At 44.5% G+C, this 22,750-nt stretch overlaps 1 protein-coding gene across 2 annotated transcripts in view; it reads right to left on the bottom strand.

Annotated features, from left to right (window-relative positions):
• The window catches only part of Vps13B (vacuolar protein sorting 13B), a 132,571-nt gene that overhangs the window by 72,128 nt on the left and 37,693 nt on the right, over positions 1-22,750 (bottom strand). For both annotated transcript variants that reach the window (XM_075700123.1, XM_075700124.1), the window contains exons 17-24: positions 19,558-19,807; positions 16,539-16,753; positions 13,140-13,473; positions 10,347-10,461; positions 6,759-6,964; positions 5,558-5,873; positions 3,035-3,237; positions 1,686-1,945 (exon numbers count right to left, since the gene is read on the bottom strand). In XM_075700123.1, coding sequence (XP_075556238.1) covers positions 1,686-1,945; positions 3,035-3,237; positions 5,558-5,873; positions 6,759-6,964; positions 10,347-10,461; positions 13,140-13,473; positions 16,539-16,753; positions 19,558-19,807 — 1,899 coding nt within the window. The remainder of the gene's footprint in view (positions 1-1,685; positions 1,946-3,034; positions 3,238-5,557; positions 5,874-6,758; positions 6,965-10,346; positions 10,462-13,139; positions 13,474-16,538; positions 16,754-19,557; positions 19,808-22,750) is intronic.

The following is a 22,750-nucleotide window of genomic DNA, read 5'->3' as shown; positions in this document are numbered from 1 at the left end:
CAGGCTTCAGACCTGTTAACAACAATGCGGGAGAGTTTAGCTGGAGATACCATTTGTGCCTTCTGCTGGCCCACTCGCTTCATCAGCGAGATTATATGCTGTGCATTTAACCAAACACATCCTAAGCAAAGGTGCGTGCAGCACATAATCTCGCTGATAACGCAAGTGAGCCAGCGGAATGTGCGGATGTTACCTCCGGCCACATGCTCACAGGCTCTTGTTAACGCATCTGAGGTTTGTACATGAAGTCTTGGGCGACGCGGACTTCGCAGACTACATAAGTGCAGTGGTCTGCGATGCCATCACAGATGATGACATTACCTCCCAAGTAGCCAGCAATGACCACGCAGGGGAAGATGACGAAATTGATGTGGATGAGGAAGAGGAAGCACTGGTGCGACCTTTGTTATCGGAGCTGATGGAAGGAGTGAATAGCGCATGGCTGTTCCTAAGTATTGAGGAGGATGAAGATGCTTTCCAACAGATTCGAGCTCTTAAAGATAAGGTTACACTGATCGCTTTCAGAAAAAAAAAAGCAGAAAATTATCACGGATTTCTTTCATAAACAAAAGATGATGGCTCCAGAGGTGCTTTCACTGCTCTACATCATCAAATATAGCCTTCTGTTTATCACTTTCGTTAGTTAAAATTTTGTTTAATTCAAATTCAGTGAGCATCCCCACGAAATTCGAATGAACAGGCTTTTGATATATATTGAGCCCTTGGGTGACTAAATTTGCTAGTTTTCAGGCCCCCCAGGTATTACTTGATTTTTTTTAAAAGCATGGGTGTGGGCTCTTATAGGCTGTGGGTAGACCTGCTTGTTATGTGCTCTATCTTTTGCTTCTGTCGTCATCACTGCCCATCTATATTCCTTTTTGTTTTCTCCCTTCCCCTTTGCCCACAGCAGAGAAGCTGGCAAAAGGAATGTGCCTCAGGATGACTTCTCAGATTTCCTTCTCATTGAACTTTTCTCTCTCTTGCTTAGGCTGGTCATTACTATGCTGGATGATTGACAGCTGAACAATGGTGCGTGTGGTGCACGTGGTTTTTGCACAGCCTAGAGGGAAGCAAAGGACACAAACATGTATGACCACCCATGACATATCACAGATCACTCACAGCACATCACAGTTAGTCATACGTCTTCGCAGCACTTGCTTTTTCACTAGGCTGTGCAAAATCCAATGTACCCTGCTGCTTACATTTTAATATTTGAACATAGTCCATGTTTGCCAATGTGAGAAAACAGTCTGAGAACAGCAAAGTGAATTAAACAAATGAGGTGCTTAGTTCGTCTACCTGTAGAAAAACTCATGAGGCTAAAATTACCATCAGCCTTACTAAGATCACAGCAATGCATGGCGTGTTTTTTTTTTTTTTTTTTTTACAAGCATTCAGACCTATTGAAGTCCCCAAATCCAGGCAGCTCCCACATACCCGTGGCTGGAGCTCATTTAAAGTGCAGCAATCACACATGACACAGCAACACGGCAATACAGCTTGTGACAATGAAAGCAGAGTAGACCCAGCATACTTATGACATTTGTAATACAATGCCAACATTGTACTGTCTCAAATCCAAATGCCACACAACAATGCACATGAACAAGTTTCAAGCAAATAGTGTGTCTCGCCTATAACCCCTGCAGTGCAGGTTGATGTGGTGAACGACAAAACTCCACCTGAGAAGTTCCGTCGGCCATGCTCTCCACGAAGATCATTGCGGGAGCCAGGGTGACATGCAAGTCGCAGCAGGAAGTGACCAAGTGCAAGGGCACAGGGGCCTTGGACGCCCTGCCAAGCACGTGGGCCCCGGGGGGTTGGCGGTTCCATTCGAAGGCTGGGTTCTCACCCATGAGCGTGGTCACTGGCTGACTACCACCAGGTCCCAGCACAGTGCCCTCGCCTCTGACATCCTGGCTTGCCAAATCACTCCAGTTAACTAGTAAGAGGCAGGAGGAAAGTGAGTCACTGAAGTGTACACTTCCTTTCACACGCTGCTTGTATGCTCCTACACACAAAGTTAGTCACTCGGAATTGTAAATACTAATGAAATAATACCATTTAAGACTTGTATACATATTAATACACTCCTGATTAATGTGTACAAAGTGTGTTACAGATAACAGTTGGAAGGCAGACATCTGGGTGCTTGCTACTGGCATCTGCATATGATCGCGTGCCAGGTTGTCGTTATTTTTGTTGTTGTTTCTGACAATAATGATTTACAGAAGATAAATTTCTCAAGTGGCTCAGCATTTTTCAAAGTGTACTGCACGAGTAGTAGTAGATTTTGTTCCTGTGCTATTTTCAACAGTCCTGGCATAGAGTTCACACTTGTGTAAGCAAGAAAACTCACAGGAAAATTTCAAATTTTTAATGTATTCTTCAGCTCTATGTGTTGCCCTGATTATGAAGGTGCAAGAAATGCGTAATGATTAAATTTCTTACGTACGGAATGAACTGGTGCTGGAAGAGAATATATGTGCCAAATCCTTGAAAGCCTCCCTTAATGCTTAAAAGAACATTAAAGGCAGAGTATTACATATATCTGGACTGATGAGTCAAATGCACTTACACTTGTAAAGCACACCATCTGTATTCACTTGCGTATTTCAAGAATGTAAATTATTGAAAACTCAAGTGTTGTGTGCTATTCTGCTCTGGCCCGTCTCATCTCCAACGCAACCGACTTCTGCTGCAGGCCAGTTTAGGGGAATGCAATCCCCAGTAATGACCTCTTGACTGCGGGGCACAAAAACAAACTGCACAGTTTGTCTTCTACTCCCGACGGTGCTTGACACAATAAAAAAGCTTGTAATTGTTCATGGCTACATATGCCTTTTGGACTACCATGAGTATGCCTGTGTTTATGTGCAACAACACTTGTGGACATAACAACAAGAAAATCAAGAATTTATATTCGACAGAGTGCAAAAGGAGAGGCAAATCACTGATACACACATGCTATTGTAATTTAACACAACGAAATGTTTTCAGTGCCAGCTTCCAAAGTAATGTGGGCACTCACGTGTGCACAGAAAGAAGGATGACAGGCGCATGTGGTACTGCCGGTCTTCCAGGTCCGAGCCGACGGCATTCAGCATGCCCTGTTCCTGCGCCCAGCAGTACAAGTCCTCCCGCAAGGGGCGGCGGCACAGAGGGTTCTCCACTTGAGGGCTCAGGGACGCTGCTCCAATCTGCATCAGGCAGACGTCCCCGCTACTTGACAGCCTGCACAGGTGGTGGCAACAACACACAAACATCAGCTCACGTGATATTTCCAATCCATGCACATTTTGATCAAATAGCATGGATCTCATCGAAATGTGGCCATCGTAGCTGGGATTTGAACATGTGACCTTGCACTCTGAAGCAGATTGCCACAGCTATTGAGCCACCAATAATACAGTGGTCATCATGATGATCGTGGTAGGGAGCAATGACAACAATCTGACACCAGCTCATGTGATGTTCTTACCGCATGCTTTAGAAATAATAATTGAGAACTGTTCACGACCCATTCCATCGTAACACATTTTTCTGATGTGATGGCACCGGCTAATTCTGAAAGCGTTGTTGTCCAGTTGGCCAAAAAAGTTTATGGGATATGGGATTTATGAGGGTTGATCCAGAAATAAGGTTCCCAAAGAGCCACAGCCACATGGGAAGGTGCGAGGCGAAATCCGGCAACACTGCTGCACGTGCGGCTGTTCCCTAACTCTTGATTCCCACCGGCTGCGCTTCACTGCGGCGCACATTCTTGGCTCAGCAGCCGTCCAATATGGAGGTTCCCATTGTTGATCCCGCCAAGTGCAAGATTCATTCCATAATTCACTTTTTGCATGCCAAAGGGACTCCACTGTGGATATTCATCGTCAGTTGACAGATGTGTATGGTGACAAGTGTATGCCCGTTCCACACGTCCAAAAGTGGTGCAGGAAGTTTAGTGCTGGTCGAAAGGAAGTCCACGATGAAGGACGGAGCAGAAGACCGTCAGTTTCGGAGGCGGTTATAGAGATGGTCCAACGTGAAGTGCTTCAAAACAGGAGGATCACCATCCGTGAACTTGTTGCTCAGATTCCTAGGAGTTCTTACGGTACAGTGGAAAGAGCTTTGACTGTAAAATTGGGGTATCACAAGTGTTGTGCTCGATGGGTACCGTGGCTATTGACATCAGACCACAAGGAGAAACGCCTTGACTGTGCTCGCCAGTTTCTTCAAAAGTGTCAAGAAGATAAAGGACTGTTGGACTCCATTGTTACAGGAGACTAAACTTGGGTGTTTCATTTCACTCTCGAAACAAAACAAAAATCCAAACAGTGGCGTCACCCAGAGTCACCAGTCGCAAAGAAGCTCAAACAAACTCATTCTGCTGGCAAGGTCATGGCCAGTGTTTTTTGGGATCGTAAGGAGATACTGCTGATCAATTTCATGGAACGTGGGACAACAATCAACTCAGACAGTTATTGCGCAACAATAAGAAAACCCAGCGAGCCATTTAGAACCGACGGCAAGGACGACTGGCAGCCGGTGTAACGCTGCTTCACGACAATGCCCAACCTCACGTCTCCCATCAAACCCAGGAACCTTTGACAAACTTTGGGTGGACTGTCATGCCCCACCCACCATACCATCCAGATATCACGCCTAGTGATTATCACTTGTTCCCCAAGTTAAAGGAACATTTGAGTGTCCAATGCTTCTGCAGCGACGATGCAGTCAAAGAAGAAGTGAAACGCTTCCTCAATGGGTTGGTGGCGGAGTTCTATGACACTGGTGTACAGAAATTGGAGCACTGTCTATAAGGATGCATAGAAAAAGATGGCGATTATGTAGAAAATTAGAGCAAAGTTTCATCTTTTCAATGATGTAAATTTCTACGAGAATAAACAATGTTGTTTATTTCTAAAATTAATGGGAACCTTATCTCTGGACCAACCCTCAAACAAAAAAATAAATAAAAATAAGCCGAATTCCCACAAAGCCTAGACACATAGCCTCGAATTGAAACTTTCTATGTGTAGTAGTTCTTGCGACCTACACAGTGATCCAATAAATTAAAAATGCCATGCCTTAAAAAAGCAGAAATCCACATTTGTTATGGAACCCGTGCTCTTGTATACTTTTGTGGCTGACTGCACAGAATCGTGCATTATGTTTCTTTTCTTTTTTGCTGAACTCCATGCGTCTTGATCAAGACTTCATGTCTGCACTTACACTGGCCGTGACCGCCCACTGGCCACAGCAGCATACTGTGTCTTCGTGCTCATTCTGTGCCAACTCTGTTAATGCAGTGAACATGACACACTTGCAGCGGTCGTACATGAAGCTACAGCAAGCGCATCTGTGGCACCTTAGAGCAACCGGTCTTTGTATGAACTGCCCTCCCGACCTGGCAACGCTGAATACATGGGCCGTTTCATTGGTCCTTGCTAGACTTTATCCATGAAACAAGTTTGTTCGTGCCCGTGTGACGCCCTTCTTGTATTTGTGTTGTAATTTGTATTATGCCTCAGAGGAGCGTTCTGAACAATAGGAAAGAAGAACTCACCTCTCAGATTCCCTATTGTCGTCCTCAGGAAGGAAAATGCGGATGGTTCCTGAAGAGACGTAGACAAGCGGCAGCGCCCTGCTGTTCAAATCCCAGCCTGCTGGCTTGGAGGACTGGCCCTTTGAAGGAACACTGGCTGCTGGCGTCCACAGGAGTTCCAGGAGGCTCTGAACTGGCACAGCCATATCAGCCACAACGCCAGCAACACACGTGTGCAGCACCACGTCCAGGGGAGCCAGTTTTAAATCAACCTCACTGAGAAAATGTGGCTTCAGAGCCTGCTTCTCAGCTTCTGTCAAAGGAGTGAACTCTTTTCCTGGGAACAAAAGAAAGCAAGACATAAAACAGACACAAGCGAGCAAATGGTCACACATGTCGCTCAAGCATTTTCAGCTGAGACGGCTCAATTCATTTTGCCAGTGGCAAAATGAAATTAACCTTGAAAAGGTTAATTAATGCCAGCAAGTTGAGGAGGCCGGAAATGGCCATTTTGGTCATAAAGTGATCATTTCGGGTTAGTTGCTCACTGCTTGATTTTTCAGCTCTGCTTATTCCGGTGTGGTGACAAGCAGGTCATGCTTGCCTATGAGAACCCCAGTCGCCATGAGTCACTCCTTGGTGGCCACTTGTTGTCAGTTGCATGACCTCTGCTAATCATTGGTATGAATGGGCCGGGCCCTAAGAGATGTTCATCACAAGCTTTTGTCATTATTTTTTCTAATCATTTCCTGTGATAACACCAGCTGCTTGTGCAATTACCATGTACTAAACACGCTTTTAGTGCATTTTTGTATCCCCCCCCCTTCCTGTTGTAATGGCTGGGTGGCGATATGAAAACTGCAAGCAAGCAAAGAAACAAACAAACAAAATAACTTGGTGGCAATGTGATAAATTAAAGCAAACAAGCATGATACATCACACCAAGTGACTCTAACCACTGATAAACACCCCTGCCCTCTAATCACAGACACTTCCTCAGAAAAGTCAAAGATTGGGCTAGTTGTTATTGCATGGCTGAAAGAAAAGGACAGCACTTATTTCTATCTGCTCTTCAGTTGGTGCTTACGTCTAAAATCGAGCTGTTGCATTTTGAATTACACTTCCTCATATTTAATATAGGTCAATAGCACACAACATGCATGTAACCAGTCTGTGAGTATGCAGATCTCTGCAGAATTTGTGTTAATAAGCTGGGACTCACTTGACTTGTGGATGTTTCTGCGAACATGAGCGCACAACGCGGACGTCCATGTCAGGTTCAAGAAGTCGGCCTGCTTGTGCTGGCTCAAGGGAGACGAGGTGGCCATCATCTTGCTCGTACCAGTCTGGCGGTTGAGCTTCTCGGTGCAGCTGAACACCACGCCTTCGTACGGTCCAGCTTCCCATGTTGATGTCGGTGAAGTTGGACTGGTACAGCAAAGACGCAAGTAAAAAAAGAAAAGCTTCAAATTCGGTGGCAAACATGCCATGTTTGCAGGATAACATGACCATCAATAATAACGTAGCAGACTTTTAGAGGTCAGGAAAATAAGAAAATATATTACTATAATCATATAACATTCTGTTCAAATGTTTTTCAAATGTTCTTCAAATTCAAATGTTCAAATAATGTTCTGTTCAACTGTTCAAAAAATTTGCCTATATTCGCTGGAGTTCCTCAAGAAAGCCTACTAGGACCACTATTGTTTAACCTGTATATAAATGACATAACTAATATCAATACCGGCGTACAATTTATCTATGCCGACGATACTAGTTTATTTATAACTTCCAAGGATGTGAAAGAATTGCTATGTGTTGCTAATGATACAATAGCACAAATAAACAACAACTGGAGCTTATTCAACTCATTAACTATTAATACTACCAAAACAAAAGCCGTGCTTTTTCAGCCAAAAAACAAAAAGCATAGCATTGATGGACACCTAAGAATAGGTACTTCTTTCATAGACATAGTACCATCGGTTAAAAGCTTAGGTGTCATATTCCAAGAGAATATGCTATGGAATGACCATGTTAACATTATTGCTAACAAACTTGCATGAGTTGTTGGAATACTAATAAGATTACGCTTCCTTTTAGCATTAAGAGTGAAGCTCCTACTTTATAATTCTCTTTTTTTATCTCATGTTGACTATTGTCACCTCGTATGGGGCAACACGACTAGCAATAACATCAACATTCTATATTTATTGCAAAAGAAAGCCATCCGTGCAATTTTAAACTTTTCATTCGATGCGCATACTGATCCACTTTTTTGTCAGTTAGATATAGCGCCAATAAAATTGGTCTACAATACAATTTTGCTAAAATGCTTTTTAACAGAAAGAAAAGGTGACACTAATTTTCTCAAGCACTTGTCAAGGCTAACGTTAAATACAAGCAGTTTCAGTACACATCACAGAGAAACTTGGCATATTCCGCACTCAAGAACTAACTACAGGAATCAAATGCTGCGCCATGCACTGCCATCTCTACTTAAGTCTCTTAATTAATTGGCATATTTATTATCACTTCAATTGGGTGCTCAAACTTGCCACTCATACTGTCATTCACGTGTTTCCTTAGCGCTTCTTTTTGTGTTTTGTTGTGATGAACACACATTCTAAGCTGTAATTGCACAGTGACTTATTTAGTTTTGTATTTCTATGAATGTTACCCGTAAATGAAAAGTGATTTATGTTGTCTGCGTTTTGTTGTTTTTCTGTTCCTGTTTTTTGTAACTTGTATGACAATTACAATTTCTGCAATTATGTCAATTTTTTGCCGCTGTGCGAAAGTAACTTTGTATAAATAGTCCCATTTATCTACACATTCTTTATATATATATTGTTTTTTTCAATACGTGTTTATCTTGTATTTATGCACGCATTGCTATGCGTTGCCAAAGAAAAGGGACACAGACCTAGTCAAGCCGATTTTATGGCTTTTTGTCTGTGCCCCAGTCATCTGTACGTTGTATAGATACGAAAATAAAGAAATGAATAACATCACCTGATGCTGCATGCAGAAACTACAGCCAAGGTATTGGATAAAGAGAAAGGATACAAGCAAACACTTATAACCAATCCTTGTAGCTTGCTCGATCGATTCCTCATCTCTGCTTAGTTCCTCATTACCAATCGTGAACGATGCGAAATAACAAAATGTCTAGATATTGCCAAAGTTTTCCGCATTGCCTCAGTGTAACTTGCATGCATGAGAAAATAAATTTACACATTTTAGTGTGAACATAGGGTAGACTTTCTTCAATAACTCATGCGCTTTGCAGTAAAGCCCACTTCAGTAACGTGTGTGTGTGTGTGTGTGTGTGTGTGTGTGTGTGTGTGTTTTATACTTTTACGTTTCTGTATAAGTTGCAGGGTGCACCTTGAGGTTGAAAGTTACAAAAAAAAAAGAGGAGAATCGTATTACATTATCAATGTATCACTGCTTGTTGCTGGGCTAGTTGGTTCATACCAATTATAATGGGATGCTAAATAAAATGAAGTAGAACCAGGACAGAAAAGAGTGTCCTTGCTAAGAAGTTTATTCATTGCAGACATGTTCACATTTATAGAGAAAGTGCCAGCATGTGCAAATACATTTGTGCACCGCAGTTAGACCAACGGTGGAATGGTGAAGATGCATACTTATTGTAATGCACAATCAGATAATTGATGTTCAGTGCTGCACAGGCACACAGACATATTGATGATGCAAATGTTGGGTTTGTTTTTATTTCATATGCCTTCATTAGCTTGTGTGCTAAGGCATCTTTGCTTCGGCCGAATATGCTTCTGCTGCATATTCGGCCGAAGCAAAGATACTAGTTAACAACCGATTTTCCTGACGCCCGATTTTTCGGACATGCCCAACAATTCGGACACCTTCGCAGCACCGCCAGGTACCCCATAGAGCCAATGTATATGAGAACGTCTCAAATTTCGGACGCAAAAAATCTTCACCGTCCGATTTCCCGGAGGTCCGAAACGGCAATAATCGAAGCCGCCACCACCGCCGCCATTTTGATTATCTCGCCGCCTCGAACCGGCGCTCTCGCACGCATATCCGCAGGCAGCCGTAGCCACCACCGCAGCATCGCTAGGCCTAGCTGCTTCGACATTCGCTACCATGTTTCTTGCTGTTCGGTGCCGTGTTTTTCATTGAAACAATTCGCCGCTGTTAGCAACTGCGCCGGCTCCGCCTTTGTAATTATCGCCACTGGCTTCGAAGCTCGGAAAGCACGACGCGTTGCAAAATGCCGATTTTTGAAAGTCAGCTTCGCCTCGGTACAGCAGTGTTACGTGGTGAAGCATACACAAAGTATTGCGGTGAAGCGTACCAAGAGTGTGAAGGGGCAATTGTCACGGGACACGGTATGTATTCCTTAATTATACACACGTGCGCCCGCCGTCTATTATCACAGTACGGGCACCTATACGCCTAATAAGTGTACTGGCAGGTTTTCAAAGCTATTTCGGACGTGTCTGTGGCCATCTGAGACCTTGGGAGCTGTAAAAGGCATGCATATTTTTTTTTTACTGCACAATTTTTCGGACGATTTCGCGGACCCTAGGAAATTTGCAAAAATGGTACGTTGACTGTATTTATGTCTGGCTCTCACTTCACTTTATTTCGCATCCGATAACACCGTAGTATGAAACTATATTTTTGCTCAAATATGTCGACAGCTCTCAGTTTACTTACTAAGCTGGTGAAAAAAGGCATAACAGGGAAAGTGAGCAGAAGAGCATCACAGATAGAAAACATGTGAGCAGGAGACGCACATTTAAATTGCGGCACAAACCTTTTTTGGAAGCAACTGATATTGAAGGAAGACGTCTTCAGCTTGACTTTTGAATACACTTCTTGGACATCCAGAGATGCAGTTACATCCTCAGCTTCAAGCTGAAGCCAGACGTCTAGCATGGGTGCAAGAAAAAAAAGTGTTTTAGTAGAAGGAACTCAAAGCAAACGGTCCTATAAAGTAACATAATTTATCACACGAGAATATTTTCAGCCTTCGGGAACAATAACGCCATCAAAATATTTTTCTTGTCTACTGGCAAGTGCGAATGATACATACTTTGGCACTAGCACATCCACAAATGCAGTTCTGTTTCATTGAAACAGGTGTTCCCTAAGTTATCAACTAATCTTGCTCACAAACATGCTCTTTTTTTCCTTACTGCATCATGATTGCACCCATCATGTAACCTAACACATTCAACAATTGCACAAAATCTTTTGCTTCTATGCTCATTTACAAGCAATTCAAAAACAGGGTGCAGGCTTGTGCTAGTTGGTTGGACATATTTCATTTCAATAGTCACATGCTTTTTTGTAGTTTTCCTGTGAACCATATGAAAGCATCTGTTTCAAAAAGTATAAATGAAAGTCAGTGCCGAGTTTGTCCTTTCTCTTCATTGGTGTCTAAATGTTGTGTTCGTGCTGTTAGCCTAAACACTTCGAAAACTTGAATGAATACGATTATGCAACTGTAAAAATTCTTGAAACTAGCATTGCTAATTATAACGTCTAGGATGTAGCTTGTCTCTTTGTAGCAAATTCAAGTGATAGCTGACAGACTTAAGTCAAGTTCTTTGTTATGGTAAGAGCTACAAAAATACTTCATATTAGTAGTTACATTCACATTGAGATGCACTGCACAGACATACCGGGTGATCATTTTTCAGTTTTACAGAATTTATAAAAATAGCCTGCTTCAGATAAAATAATTCATCCTTGAGCTGGGTTACTCAGAGAGGCGGACATTACTTGCGTGAGAAGTCAAAACACATACTCAATGAATTAAAGGAAATCCCTAATTATAACTCGAATTAATTACTTTGCGGCACGTACAGTTAAACCTCTATATAGCGAAGTGGGTGAAATTGGCAATTTGCTTTGTTATACTGAAATTTTGTTGAATTGTATTTCTACCTTTTATGCAATTAAGTACAATCACTGATCGATTTTTCTTACACGGAAAGGGGCCGCAGAATTTTCTGAGTTACTGGGCAATCGAAAAAAACAAATTTGAATAAGAAAACAACTCATTTTGATGAATTTGGGAGTCGGCAACGAATGATACGGTTTCATACTACGTCAACCATATCTTCACATTGGCGGTACGAGTTAAACGAAACCAGCCACGCTTGCATGTGCACTCCGCCCCCGTAGCAGATAGCGTCATCCGCACTGGCACGACGCTATCATGAAAAGTGCGGGCAGTGGGGAGCGAACACTTCGCCTGTCTGTCATTTCAATGAGTCACCGAAACTCAAGATTATGCAACCTTCAATACTAGAATGCGCAGGAGGACAGCTTACATGATGCCACGCTGTCTCAGCCCGCCCACTCTTTGCACATGTGGCAGATTACCTCGAAATTAGGTTGCACGGCTGCCTATGCACTCAGCCGCGCTTACAGCCATGCACAGCCACAGCTGAGAAATGGGCCAACTTACCCCCCACCCCTCGTGTGCACTTGATCGGGTTACTGCGAGCTCGCTCCCTCCCCCGTCTTTTCCTTTGCTTGCACGGGAAGGCAGCACTCGTGAAGCCACCATTTTTCTAGTCTTACCCTCGCACACTTCCACTAACACCTAAAGCACAAAACGTGCGGGGCACGATAGCATCTTATTGCAGTTGGACTTTATAAAGAACATGGTGCGATTCCACTTTGGCGGTCGCTCTTGTCACGCTTTGAGTGATTTAAGAGGTGCGTTTGCAAGCAGCCGCTTGTAATTCATTTGACCACCTGCATTTGCAGAAATTTTTATTTGTTGTGTCGGCATTTCTTTGCGGTGGAAGCGAAATTTCGTTACCTTGAAATCGCATACAAACACACTTCGTTATATTGAGGTTCTAAATACGTGGTGTTCTATGCACAAGAGGTTATGAATAGTTAAATAGTTCGTTATATAAAAAATTGTGTTGTATTGAAGTTTGTTATATCGAGGTTTAAATGTATTGCAATTTAAGAATCGCAGCTGGTAAGTTTGCAAGGCTTATCTACTTGAAATGGATTTCCAGAATGACGACAGTTAGGAGATGTGCGCCATCAAACTCGCCGTAAAAATGTAATGTTGTTTCAGTTGCTTTTTTTTAACAAAGTGCTCTTTCGTGCATCGAAGCACAAAAGTAACTGGGAGGCCCAATTATTCTGTCCACATTTTGGAAATAATATCAAAATTGGAGCCTCTTTGCCAGCTCTGCCAGGGATTGTGAAGCAGCTCAATTGTTTGTATCATCCACCACAGCCCGAAAAGTTGTTCTCAACATCCGAACTTTCACATGTTTTAAGCTAATGAACTTAGGCCAGGACTTTTAAAAAATTTGTATCACCTTGAAATTTGTATCAGGCATGATCATATCCCTGAAATTCTGTGTACATGCAAATGTGCTTGCAAAACTGCTTGTGACTACTTTCACTGCTCCTACGTCACTCAGCGGCCGCAGCTGCTGCGTTAAACTAGCTTGGTTCAGAAATCAATCGACCTAATTTTTAATTAATAATTCCGCATGCTTTCCGCTTTTCTTTTTTTGCACTGTGATGCAGACTCAGAAAAGTGTCAAGACGACGTCCAGCAACTCACATCTGGCCAACGGTCCCTCTCCACTCTTGCCAAAGAGGTTGACTCCAACCTTGGGCAACGTCCACTGGAACCAGAAAGTCAGGGCAGGCACTTCGAGGGCAGCCTTAGTCACTGGACTGGCAGCCACTACAGGAGTTGCGACATTCTTCTCGCCCGACTCGCTCAGGCTTAAGCTTCTGCCCAGGCCCTTCGGTGCCGAGGTCTGCCGGTGAATGGGTCTCAAGCCCATGGACTCAGGGACTCTGGCCCCTGGCTGGTGGAACCAAGCCATTGTGTTGGAAGCGTTTGAATGCATGGCCCCCAGGAACAGCAGAACCTGCCTAATTTCATTCAGCTGAAAGAACAAGAATGATGGATGTTAGAAGAGCAAAGGCCACGGCTTAGAAAGCTTGGAAAGAGGCACTATTGGTTGACACTCGTGATACATTCGACTGGTTCCCACCATGCTCTGACTCTCTTTGCAGCAACATGAAGCCCTCTTGAGATTAGAGAAAGCTTGCCTGAGCTAAAATATGCTTATTCATGCAAAAAACAAAGGACAAAGTTCTCTTCTTTTTCGTCTTTCTTTTTCAGCCTGAACTGCCACGCTGAACCATTAGTATACGTCATGGATTTCAAAGCATGTTAGGACCGGCTTGGCACAAAAAATGCCCTCAAAACCTAATAGGCTGAGTCCCAAGTTCCTTTTAAATGTAAAGCATGCCTTGTTTATCTATAACCTATTAGCTAGTCCAGAGAAGATACTGTCCAAATCTCATGACATCACAATGAGCTAATGGAGAAACTTCAAACCTGTCTTTTTGTTTCAACATTTTTCTGGCTTATCAAGACTCCAGCAGGATCGACATTTCTCTTCTCCTAGAAGAGTTGTCTACAGCACAGCTAAACATAAGATTCAACAAAGACGGCAAAGAATACAAATAGGACGACTACTGAAAGTGAACTAAATTTAATTTATGGGAGATGCTTGGTAAAATACAAACAAAGAAAAGTTTACAGACGATCACCATACTCCCTAATGTTAAATTTGAGCACAGCTCTATACGCCTCTTCATTTTGCGATATATTGGCTGGCACAGGCAATTTGTAATGTGCGGCACGCTGCAAACGTAGCAAGGTGTGGCGCCACTGCCTCGCTAATCTGGAGATCGATTCACAGGAGCTGCCACTGACAGCCCTCCCAGACAATACGTGCTACTCTGGCGCCATCTTGTAGCCACCACTGCCGCACTACGCCTTTCCTCTCACCCTTTTGCCATACCCTCCTCTCCCACTTTCCTCCTCGCGTCGTTCCTTCCCCGTTGCACTCTTTGTTCACTTTCATATTTCGCTGTGCTTGTTCGCTTGGCTACAAGGGACAACGCCAACGCTTGCTGCAGGAATGAGTGCCTAAGATCTGTGCTCTAAAACATAACAACTCTACCATCACAGGCCATGAAGATAGCAACGATTAGAGAGAAATAATAGTGTGAGGATAAAACAGGAGTGAAAAACCAATGTGGACTGCCAGCAACATCAGACGATGACACAATGTATCGTTTTTATGGCATTATACTGGCTACTATGCTTACACACTGCATTAATTTAAGTGTAAAGTGCAGTACACTCTTAAAGTGAAAACCTAGCTGGTAATTAACACCAACATCACTGAAAAACTACTCCTTCATTGAAAGAAAGGAATATGGCTGAAGGAAATTATTAGGCTGAAATCTATGCATTAAAGGGCCCCTGAAACGATTTGGACAAATTTCGCAGACGCGTAGGGTACAGCTACAGTTAATAATTCGCACCACAATTTGTTTGAAGCGTCTCGTATTAAGAGAGCTACAGACGATTACAAGTTGCCCTCCTCCATAGCCAAGCATTTTCTCCTCAGCTTGTTCACCGAGTGATTGGGGCTAAGCTCTGCCCTCGCTGGCTCTGCATCATGATGGCACGTCGTGTCGTCTACTTCCGGTTGTCTAGGAGCAACGCGCGAAGCCTCTCCAACCTCTCCACCAGCAGCTTGGCAGTCGACCCCAAGTGAGAGCTATCGAAGCAGCGAGCAGCGAAGTGTTCGAGCATTCTGTCGCAGCACCGAGCGTGTCCGGTATTCCGGTAACCACAGGCAATATGGGCTTTTTGACGGATGAGTGGAGGCATAAACTCAAGCTGATGAAGGAGCTTTAGCGTAGACGTACATGAGCGGCCTGATCGGTCTGCATGGCCCAGCCACCCAGTGGCACAGAGCTTAACCAGCCAAACAAAGAGCTAACATTGCTCTAACCAAGTGTAAAACATTTTAAACATTTACAAAAACAAGGTGTTCACAATTAAGCTCCGGAGGAAAAGTTACACCAGCAGCAAAGTAGAATAGACTTTGTTACAGCTACTGTGTTTGGTTGAGCTCTTGCTACCAGGTGGCTGCACTGCGCAGACCATTCACGTTTGCACCTCTGCTCATCCCATAAAACGGCACCATAACGACACGGTCAAATGGCCAGGCCCAGCCTGCTTGCGCTTGCGTTTACCCGAGTACTGGACATGTGAAACACTATTGTGGTGTAATCCACCGGCGTAAAGTGATGGCTGCAAATGCGCAAATCCTGGCACCGATCGGATAGCGACAGTCCAATGCGCTGCAGCCACTCCGCTCGTCTGCTGCCTTGCAGAGGGACTCGATGTCGCAGCTTGACATATTGCCAGTCGCTACGTTTGCAGCCCACAACGTAGCAATGGTGAACCATGGCACTTGCGAAAATAAAGATCGAGATAAATACTGGCCGTGGAGCTCTCGTCAACATGGAGCACGTTGTAATACAAGCAGATGACACTTGCCTTGTGCTGGAAATGCTTACGTGTAGTGAGAAATCGTCCTTGTACATTTTATTTTTGTTACTTTCTTTTTATAGAAACAAATTAACTAACGTTACAACTATTACGAACAACATTTGTTCCCCATAACATTGGAAAAATTATTGCTGACGTGCCCTGGACAGCCAATCAGATAGCTCGCCCTACTAGCGTCATTAGGGCAATTTACATTAAATGGTCAGGGGTGGCTGAAAATTGAGCCGAGCAGTGTGCTGCGATTGGCAGCAATGTAAATTTTTAATACCTTGTAATAAATTACACACTTTACGCAAAGCACTAAGATGCATCAATTAATGATCAGAAGGACCTACTCTAACGACTCAGTACATTTGTAGAAAATCAAAAAATCATTTCAGGGACTTTTTGAATAATAGCTTGTAAGCTATCATGCCAAGATTCTGCATTAATCTGTGGCGAAATAGTAAATGAGTGTTCGCTGTAACAGTTCACCGCACTGTACATACCTTCTGGCAGGAATGAATGAAATGAACATATGAAACAAAACACATCCTGTTGTGCTGCAACTTCTGCACAAACAAACCGCACCTGCTTCTTGGAAACGCTGAGATGGAAAGGCTCAACGTCAACGTGTATGCAGAGACCGAGCTGAGGCAGCCTAGGCTGAGATTCGGGGTTATGGCTGGAGGTCAGCGCTACTGTGCACGACAGGGAAGCGGGCTTGAGCATGTGGCGGACGTGCTGGTTGCAAGCTTCAAATGCTGCCCATGAACTCAGTTTCACGCACCACGGAAATGTCTCCCCTAAAAAGAAAAGAAAGAAGGGAAGCTTGAGTACGCGAATAAAAGGCAGCTGAATTTTCTAATGTTCTCTGTGATTGTTTGCCCCTCCTTTATCTCGTAAAGTATCAATTTTACATGATACTTTGGGGCACTGTCAACTCTTGTACAAGTGCTGCACACCATAGAGTTTGCTAAAAAAATTACTAGTACTAGAGGGAGCTCTGATACTAGCGTCTATGGGAGCTGCAAGCATGGCAGTTCAGCCAGCATGAGAATGACGGGTAAGTGCGTAGATTTGCCTGAGCTTCTCCCTTCCGACTTCGAATTACTTTTATAATTCATCAAATTGATTATGTTCAACAAAATGTTGCATTGTAAGTGCAACCATTTGCAATGAGTATTGCTCTGTGCAGAAAGTTATTGCATTTATACTTTTAAAAAGATGTTTCTTGGAAACCTAAAAAGCTAAAGCACCGCTAATAACACCACAAGAATGTTTTAAGCCAAAAGCAGGAAGATTAGACAAATTCATGCACTACCTGTAAATCTCGCAAGTGATGACTTATGGGTGGTACTGAAACCAGCGTTCTTTAAGTAGGGGCCCGTATTCTTGGACAATCCCCTTCCAAGTTTTCAATCACAGTCAATGTGGCAGCCCATACTGCGGCACTTGCTGCACTTTTGTTTTCTCTGCAGACCACAGATCAATGAACACCATGCTACAGATTACCTACTGTGCATGGTATGCAAAAAGCATCATCAGTGGTGGCATCACATGTCAGTAGATGTTGATGGCAACGTGGCCATACCATTTGAAACAAGTGACTGACAAACAAGATGCTGGCCGTGACGTATTTCCGGTGTCAAGAATCGATTTGGCCGAGTTGCTGATTTTGTAAAAAAAAACAAAGAAAAAAGTAAGAGAGAGTGGGGGGAGGGGCAGCCTTGCAAGTGTGCTGCGATGGTTTGTTGAACAATTTAAGTGGGCAGAAGATACATTTGAGCACTTGTACCCTGTTAGCACTACAGAGGTAGATAATATGGGGACTAATGTTCCAGCTGACTTTGTTAATGCAGGATTTGTGAGAAGATTACAGTTTAGTGATGCTTCATTGTAGGGAGATAATAAAATATTTTATTGTGGCAAGAATTCCATTGTGTCTGTTAAAACACGTTGGTGGGCTAATTGTTGGTGGGCTAATTGGTTTGAATCCATGATAGTGTATGAAAGTTGTGGGGATGCGTGACTCTCACGCCTCCCCTGAGATCTAGTTTTCCCGCATGGCTCGTCTCCTGCAGGGCGGCTTCGCCCGACGCGTGGCCTGGCGCCCGCGGCGGTTGGAGTGGTACAAGCGCGGTGCGAGTGATGGCGCGAGCGTCGCGCCGCTGCGGGGTTACTCGGGCGCCGGGAGACAAGGCGCTCTGGCTGTTGGGTTCGAGACAGCAAGCGGGACGGCCGTGCCGCACGTGCAGCGACCCTCTTGCCCGGCGGGTCGGCGCACGGCGGGGACGTCTCCCGCGTGCGCGCCGACCCATGCTTCTGCGAGACCGCCTCGCGTGGCCGCCCTCGAACGCGCCACGATTCGCGTGACCATACACGCGAACGACCAGGCCTTGGGATCCAGCATGGGGCGAACATATTCGCTCGCTTCCGGTCGCGGTGAGTCAGACTTCTAGATTTGTCGCGCGCCCATCGGCATGTTTTGCGGATAGCAACTCGGCTAGCAGGCACTGATCTATGAAAGGTGCAATAAATGCCCTTGTGATTGTTTGCACTACTGTGTTGTCGTTCGTTTGTCCCAAGAGTACGGGTGTGAGAGACCCCAGAAAGTGCAACTATATATGCAGTATGCGTATGCGTATGCTCACCTCTGTCGTGTGGTGCTTAAGCAGGAAGGGTACAAACGCATCAAAGGGAAGCAGTACTACCACTGCTAGAGCAAAGAAAGTTGCTGTGGTATCATACATTCGTTGCATTTCACATAACCTCAGAACAATAGCGGCAAAGTCAGGGGTGGACATTGTTTTCTCTGCCCCCGAGCATATACAGAAGCTATGCAAACAGGTTAATTCAGAGAATGACAAAAGGAATGCATATTCTACTCAACATCCCAAACAATTTGTAACCTGCACTCATAACGTTGTCTATGCCATTCCACTTTCATGCAGAAGAATGTGTGTTGGTCAAACTGGCAGATGCATCAATGAGAGACTAAAAGAGCATCAATATAACATCACTAGGGTAATCTCGGGTCGTTTGGGCATTCGGTGCCGAGATTGTCCCTGCAAACCCATGTTTGAAAGTATTTCTATTTTGCATAGGGCTCATTGCAGAATGACAAGGGAGATTGTGGAGGCCCATGAAATTGAAAAATTAGAGGAAAGGTGCGTGAGCAAGCCATCAGCATCGCTATCTGAAAAGGAGATAGGATTCCTCTGTTTATAGTCGTAACTATTGCAGTGTATGTTTTGACCATGCCTAGGCCACACGTACGGTTCATCAACATGCACCGCTGAATATTTTTTTATTTTTATTTTGCTGTCTCATTTGTTTCCACTCATACAGTATATATTTATTGGTGCATGCGAAAATAAAATTGATAGTTGAAAGTGTAGCGCTGTCTCTGTGTATCTGTTTCTTTCTACGTCCTCATTCAGCTGCGCTTACACACTCTATCATGCATTGTGTCTGGCTTTAGTTATCACATGGTTCGACTGTAGAATCTGACACACTGCTCAAACCATTAGCCCCTCAGCCAACAAAGATGTTCTTTCTTTACCCAAGCTGAGAAAGCCTAACTGTTTAAAAAGGTAAGAACACGTACCGGATGCACTGTCATGTGGCTCAGTCGAGCCAGCAGCGGCCTGCTTAGGTCGGGAGTCAGCAGAAACAACATTCACAGCTGGCAACAGTGTGCACACCACAGTGCCTTCAGAACCTCCTTTCAGCACACGACGCCACTGCAGCAGTATGCTGGGTAAGGGCTCCACTGAGCCTGGCTGTCGCTGCTGCCTCGGAAACGCAAGCAGCAGGGGCAAGCGAGGGAACAGAACGCAGATGTTGGCGATGTCCGCCTGAAAGGAACACAGAGACAAAAGGGAGGGTCAACCTTCGTGCAGACTCTCATGCCTGCCTGACAGCCAACCCCTATTAAGAAAACAATGGCATATACTATAGCTGAACACTGTCTCTATGGTCTTATGCCATGTTTTTTGAAGACATAGAGGCCTGCCTGTGTTTAATGAAAGCTGCAGCTGCTTTTGAGCATCAAGCAATCCACCTTTCTCATGTTCCTGTGCTGCCCTCTGCCACACGCCGCTAGAAACATTTTGAATGGGTGCTGGGGCTTTCGCTGGTTGATTTGTGTACCTGCGTCCATGTTGAGTGTGTGTTGGTTGTATATTTTATGGATCGCGATGAATTAATAATGGCTTCTCCAGGCCAGCATTTCGCTCCTGGAAGTTATATAACACTCATAACTACTGTGTAATCAGGCCTGAGTGCGCTGTTCTGCTAACAGCGCGGCCGATAAAGACACACCGCATTCCATCTGCCAACGTGGCTGCCTTGGAGTTTCGTGTCGCTGATGTCTGCTGTTGCACCTCGCTTTTTGTATTCCTTTTACGCAATCATTAGACATTTCGCATATTCAAGAAGTCTTCAAATGCAACCTCTCACGTCGTATGCCAAAGCGGTGCATTTGTTTACATCGGCATCAACAGCCACAGATGGTCGTTAGCTTTGGATATTGTGGAAACGGCACCTCACTGATATGAAATATTGTCACAATGTAGCAAAAGATACATATCTGCGCATATGAGCCACGTAGTTCCACCCGGAGACAAGTCAATATGAGTGGTTGAGTCACTTAAACAATGGCAACTATGATCCAGACACATATATTACGGGCTGTTATTACTGATTCTCGTTTTCATCATGCTTACAGTTTAAGCGTGCCATAAAGTATCATTAGAGAAAGCTATGCTCGGCATGGAGCGCTCACTTATAGGCCGCGTAATTCTCTTAAGAAATGCAGATGCCATCGCTGACACCGTTGGTAACTGAGCAAGGAGATTGTTTATGCTTCTGCACCAAATGCACTGTCTCTTGTTTCTTGTTTGACTCAGGGGTAAACTGTTCTTCTATTGAATTAAAAAACGTGTCAACATGTGCAGACAAACCATCTACTTAGCGAATGTTACCAGCAGCCTTCGGGAACGGTGACCTACATACACATGTTGGTGCAGTGCTGTGTCGCCGCTTGCCGCTTATTGTGGATGCACCTTGCGAAACAAGCAATAGTTGATATCTAATTACTGTATAGCCACAACTGAACTCTAGGAGCAGTTTCCGTCGTCGTAACTACTCATGTTTAAGTTCAGATCAATCGGTAGCGATTTCACAAACTCGACGGGGCCAGGCCTAACCCAACCTTCGCTAAACAGCATCAACATTAGCTCAAACTTCACGTGCACGATTTGACAGGGCTGGAGCTTGGGAATTTCAACTTCAAAGGCATGTTTCGACTCAAGGCACTATGGTTGTCACATTGTCACTTCAACGGCCAATTGCGTGGGGTTTGGTCGGGCAATCATGGTCCGCACGCTGATTTTGTCCATGCCGTCGACAAGCAAGATCGTCGCGCAACAACTCGCGCCCGTCGGTTGCGTCGTTGTCGGCCTATTAAGATAAAATGGTCTCAGTGACACACTGCAGAAGAGTTGGCGTCAGTGTCTTGTCGGTCTCGTATCGACCCAGTGTTACCACGCCTGAAGTCAGACACGCGCTGCCACCACCAGCAGGAGAAGGCTGACCCTGCAAGAAGACTTCGTCAGCAACGAGATGTTTTTAAAGTGTCGCCCAAGTGCAACGCAGGGACTTATTGATAAGTTTGCTAGGTACCAATGCAAGACGGCAACTACATGGTTCCCAGTGCAGTCTGGGCGAAGCACTGGTTGCTTTCTGTTTTACAGTCACACATTTTTTTTTTTTTTCAGGGGACTTTCCCCTGATATCAGGCCATGCACACGTCCCTTACAAAACCTTTTGCAGCTAATCCGTTAGGGCAGGGCGCATGCACCGTCGTGCCATGAAAAAGGCAGATTGTCATCGAGTTGCTCCATTGGGAAGCAATTCACTCCAAGCAATGGTGGTGTTTTTTGTTTTCTTTTGTCGGTGGAAAGCTCAACAAATTAAAATTTTATAGGGCCCCATGTATGATGTCAACGATAGTAAGGCTAGGGCATGATGTGGTATCCATGCATGCACATTTCACTCTTCTGCAGTAAAACCTCGTTGAACCGTACCCACTTAAACAGCAGCTTCATTTTAAAAGTAGTAAAGTCAAACCCCTGGCTCGGCGGCTATTGAACATAATGTGTTTTGTATCCACATAAACCATACTAGCTTACTGCGTACATATAGGTTAAAATGTAGTGTTTGCACTTTTCTTAGTGCAATCATGGGGGTAGGTCGGCCAGGCAGAAGAACGATCCTCAGAGATCAGAACGACCTCCAAGTGCAAACGCAGAGGGCGCTTGCAAGGGTGAAGCCACATTGATATCGGCATCATTTTGGCACCGAGTGGTGGCCTGTGTTGTGGCGTCATACAAGTTAGAACTTGTGTCATGCCGAAGCTCGGACAAAAAAGGGGCGCTCAGCATAAAAGAAAAATTGGACATTGTTCGTGCTATCGAACGTGGCACGAAGTTGGCACTGCCACACGAGAGGGATCTACTGTTGACTACAGTGTGTGGCATCTGGTATGCGAAAGAGAAGATGCTGGGACCACAAAAAGATGTCGGTTACGAGGTTCGACTTTTCGAGGTTCGACTTTTCGCCATTGTTGCCTCTGTTACTGCCAAAGTGTCACCTAACGACAGTGATGAGGATGACACAGAAAGCGACACTACGGGCAGTTCAGGCCTGACAGTGGCAGAAGCTGGCTCGGAGCTTAAGGGAGTTTAAGGCCGCTGTCGTCTCTGCTAGGCCATCGCAGTATCAAACGAAAATAACAG

This window comes from Dermacentor variabilis, chromosome 7, assembly GCF_050947875.1.
Source record: "Dermacentor variabilis isolate Ectoservices chromosome 7, ASM5094787v1, whole genome shotgun sequence".
NCBI lineage: Eukaryota > Metazoa > Arthropoda > Arachnida > Ixodida > Ixodidae > Dermacentor > Dermacentor variabilis.
This window is presented reverse-complemented; position numbering and strand designations above follow the sequence as displayed.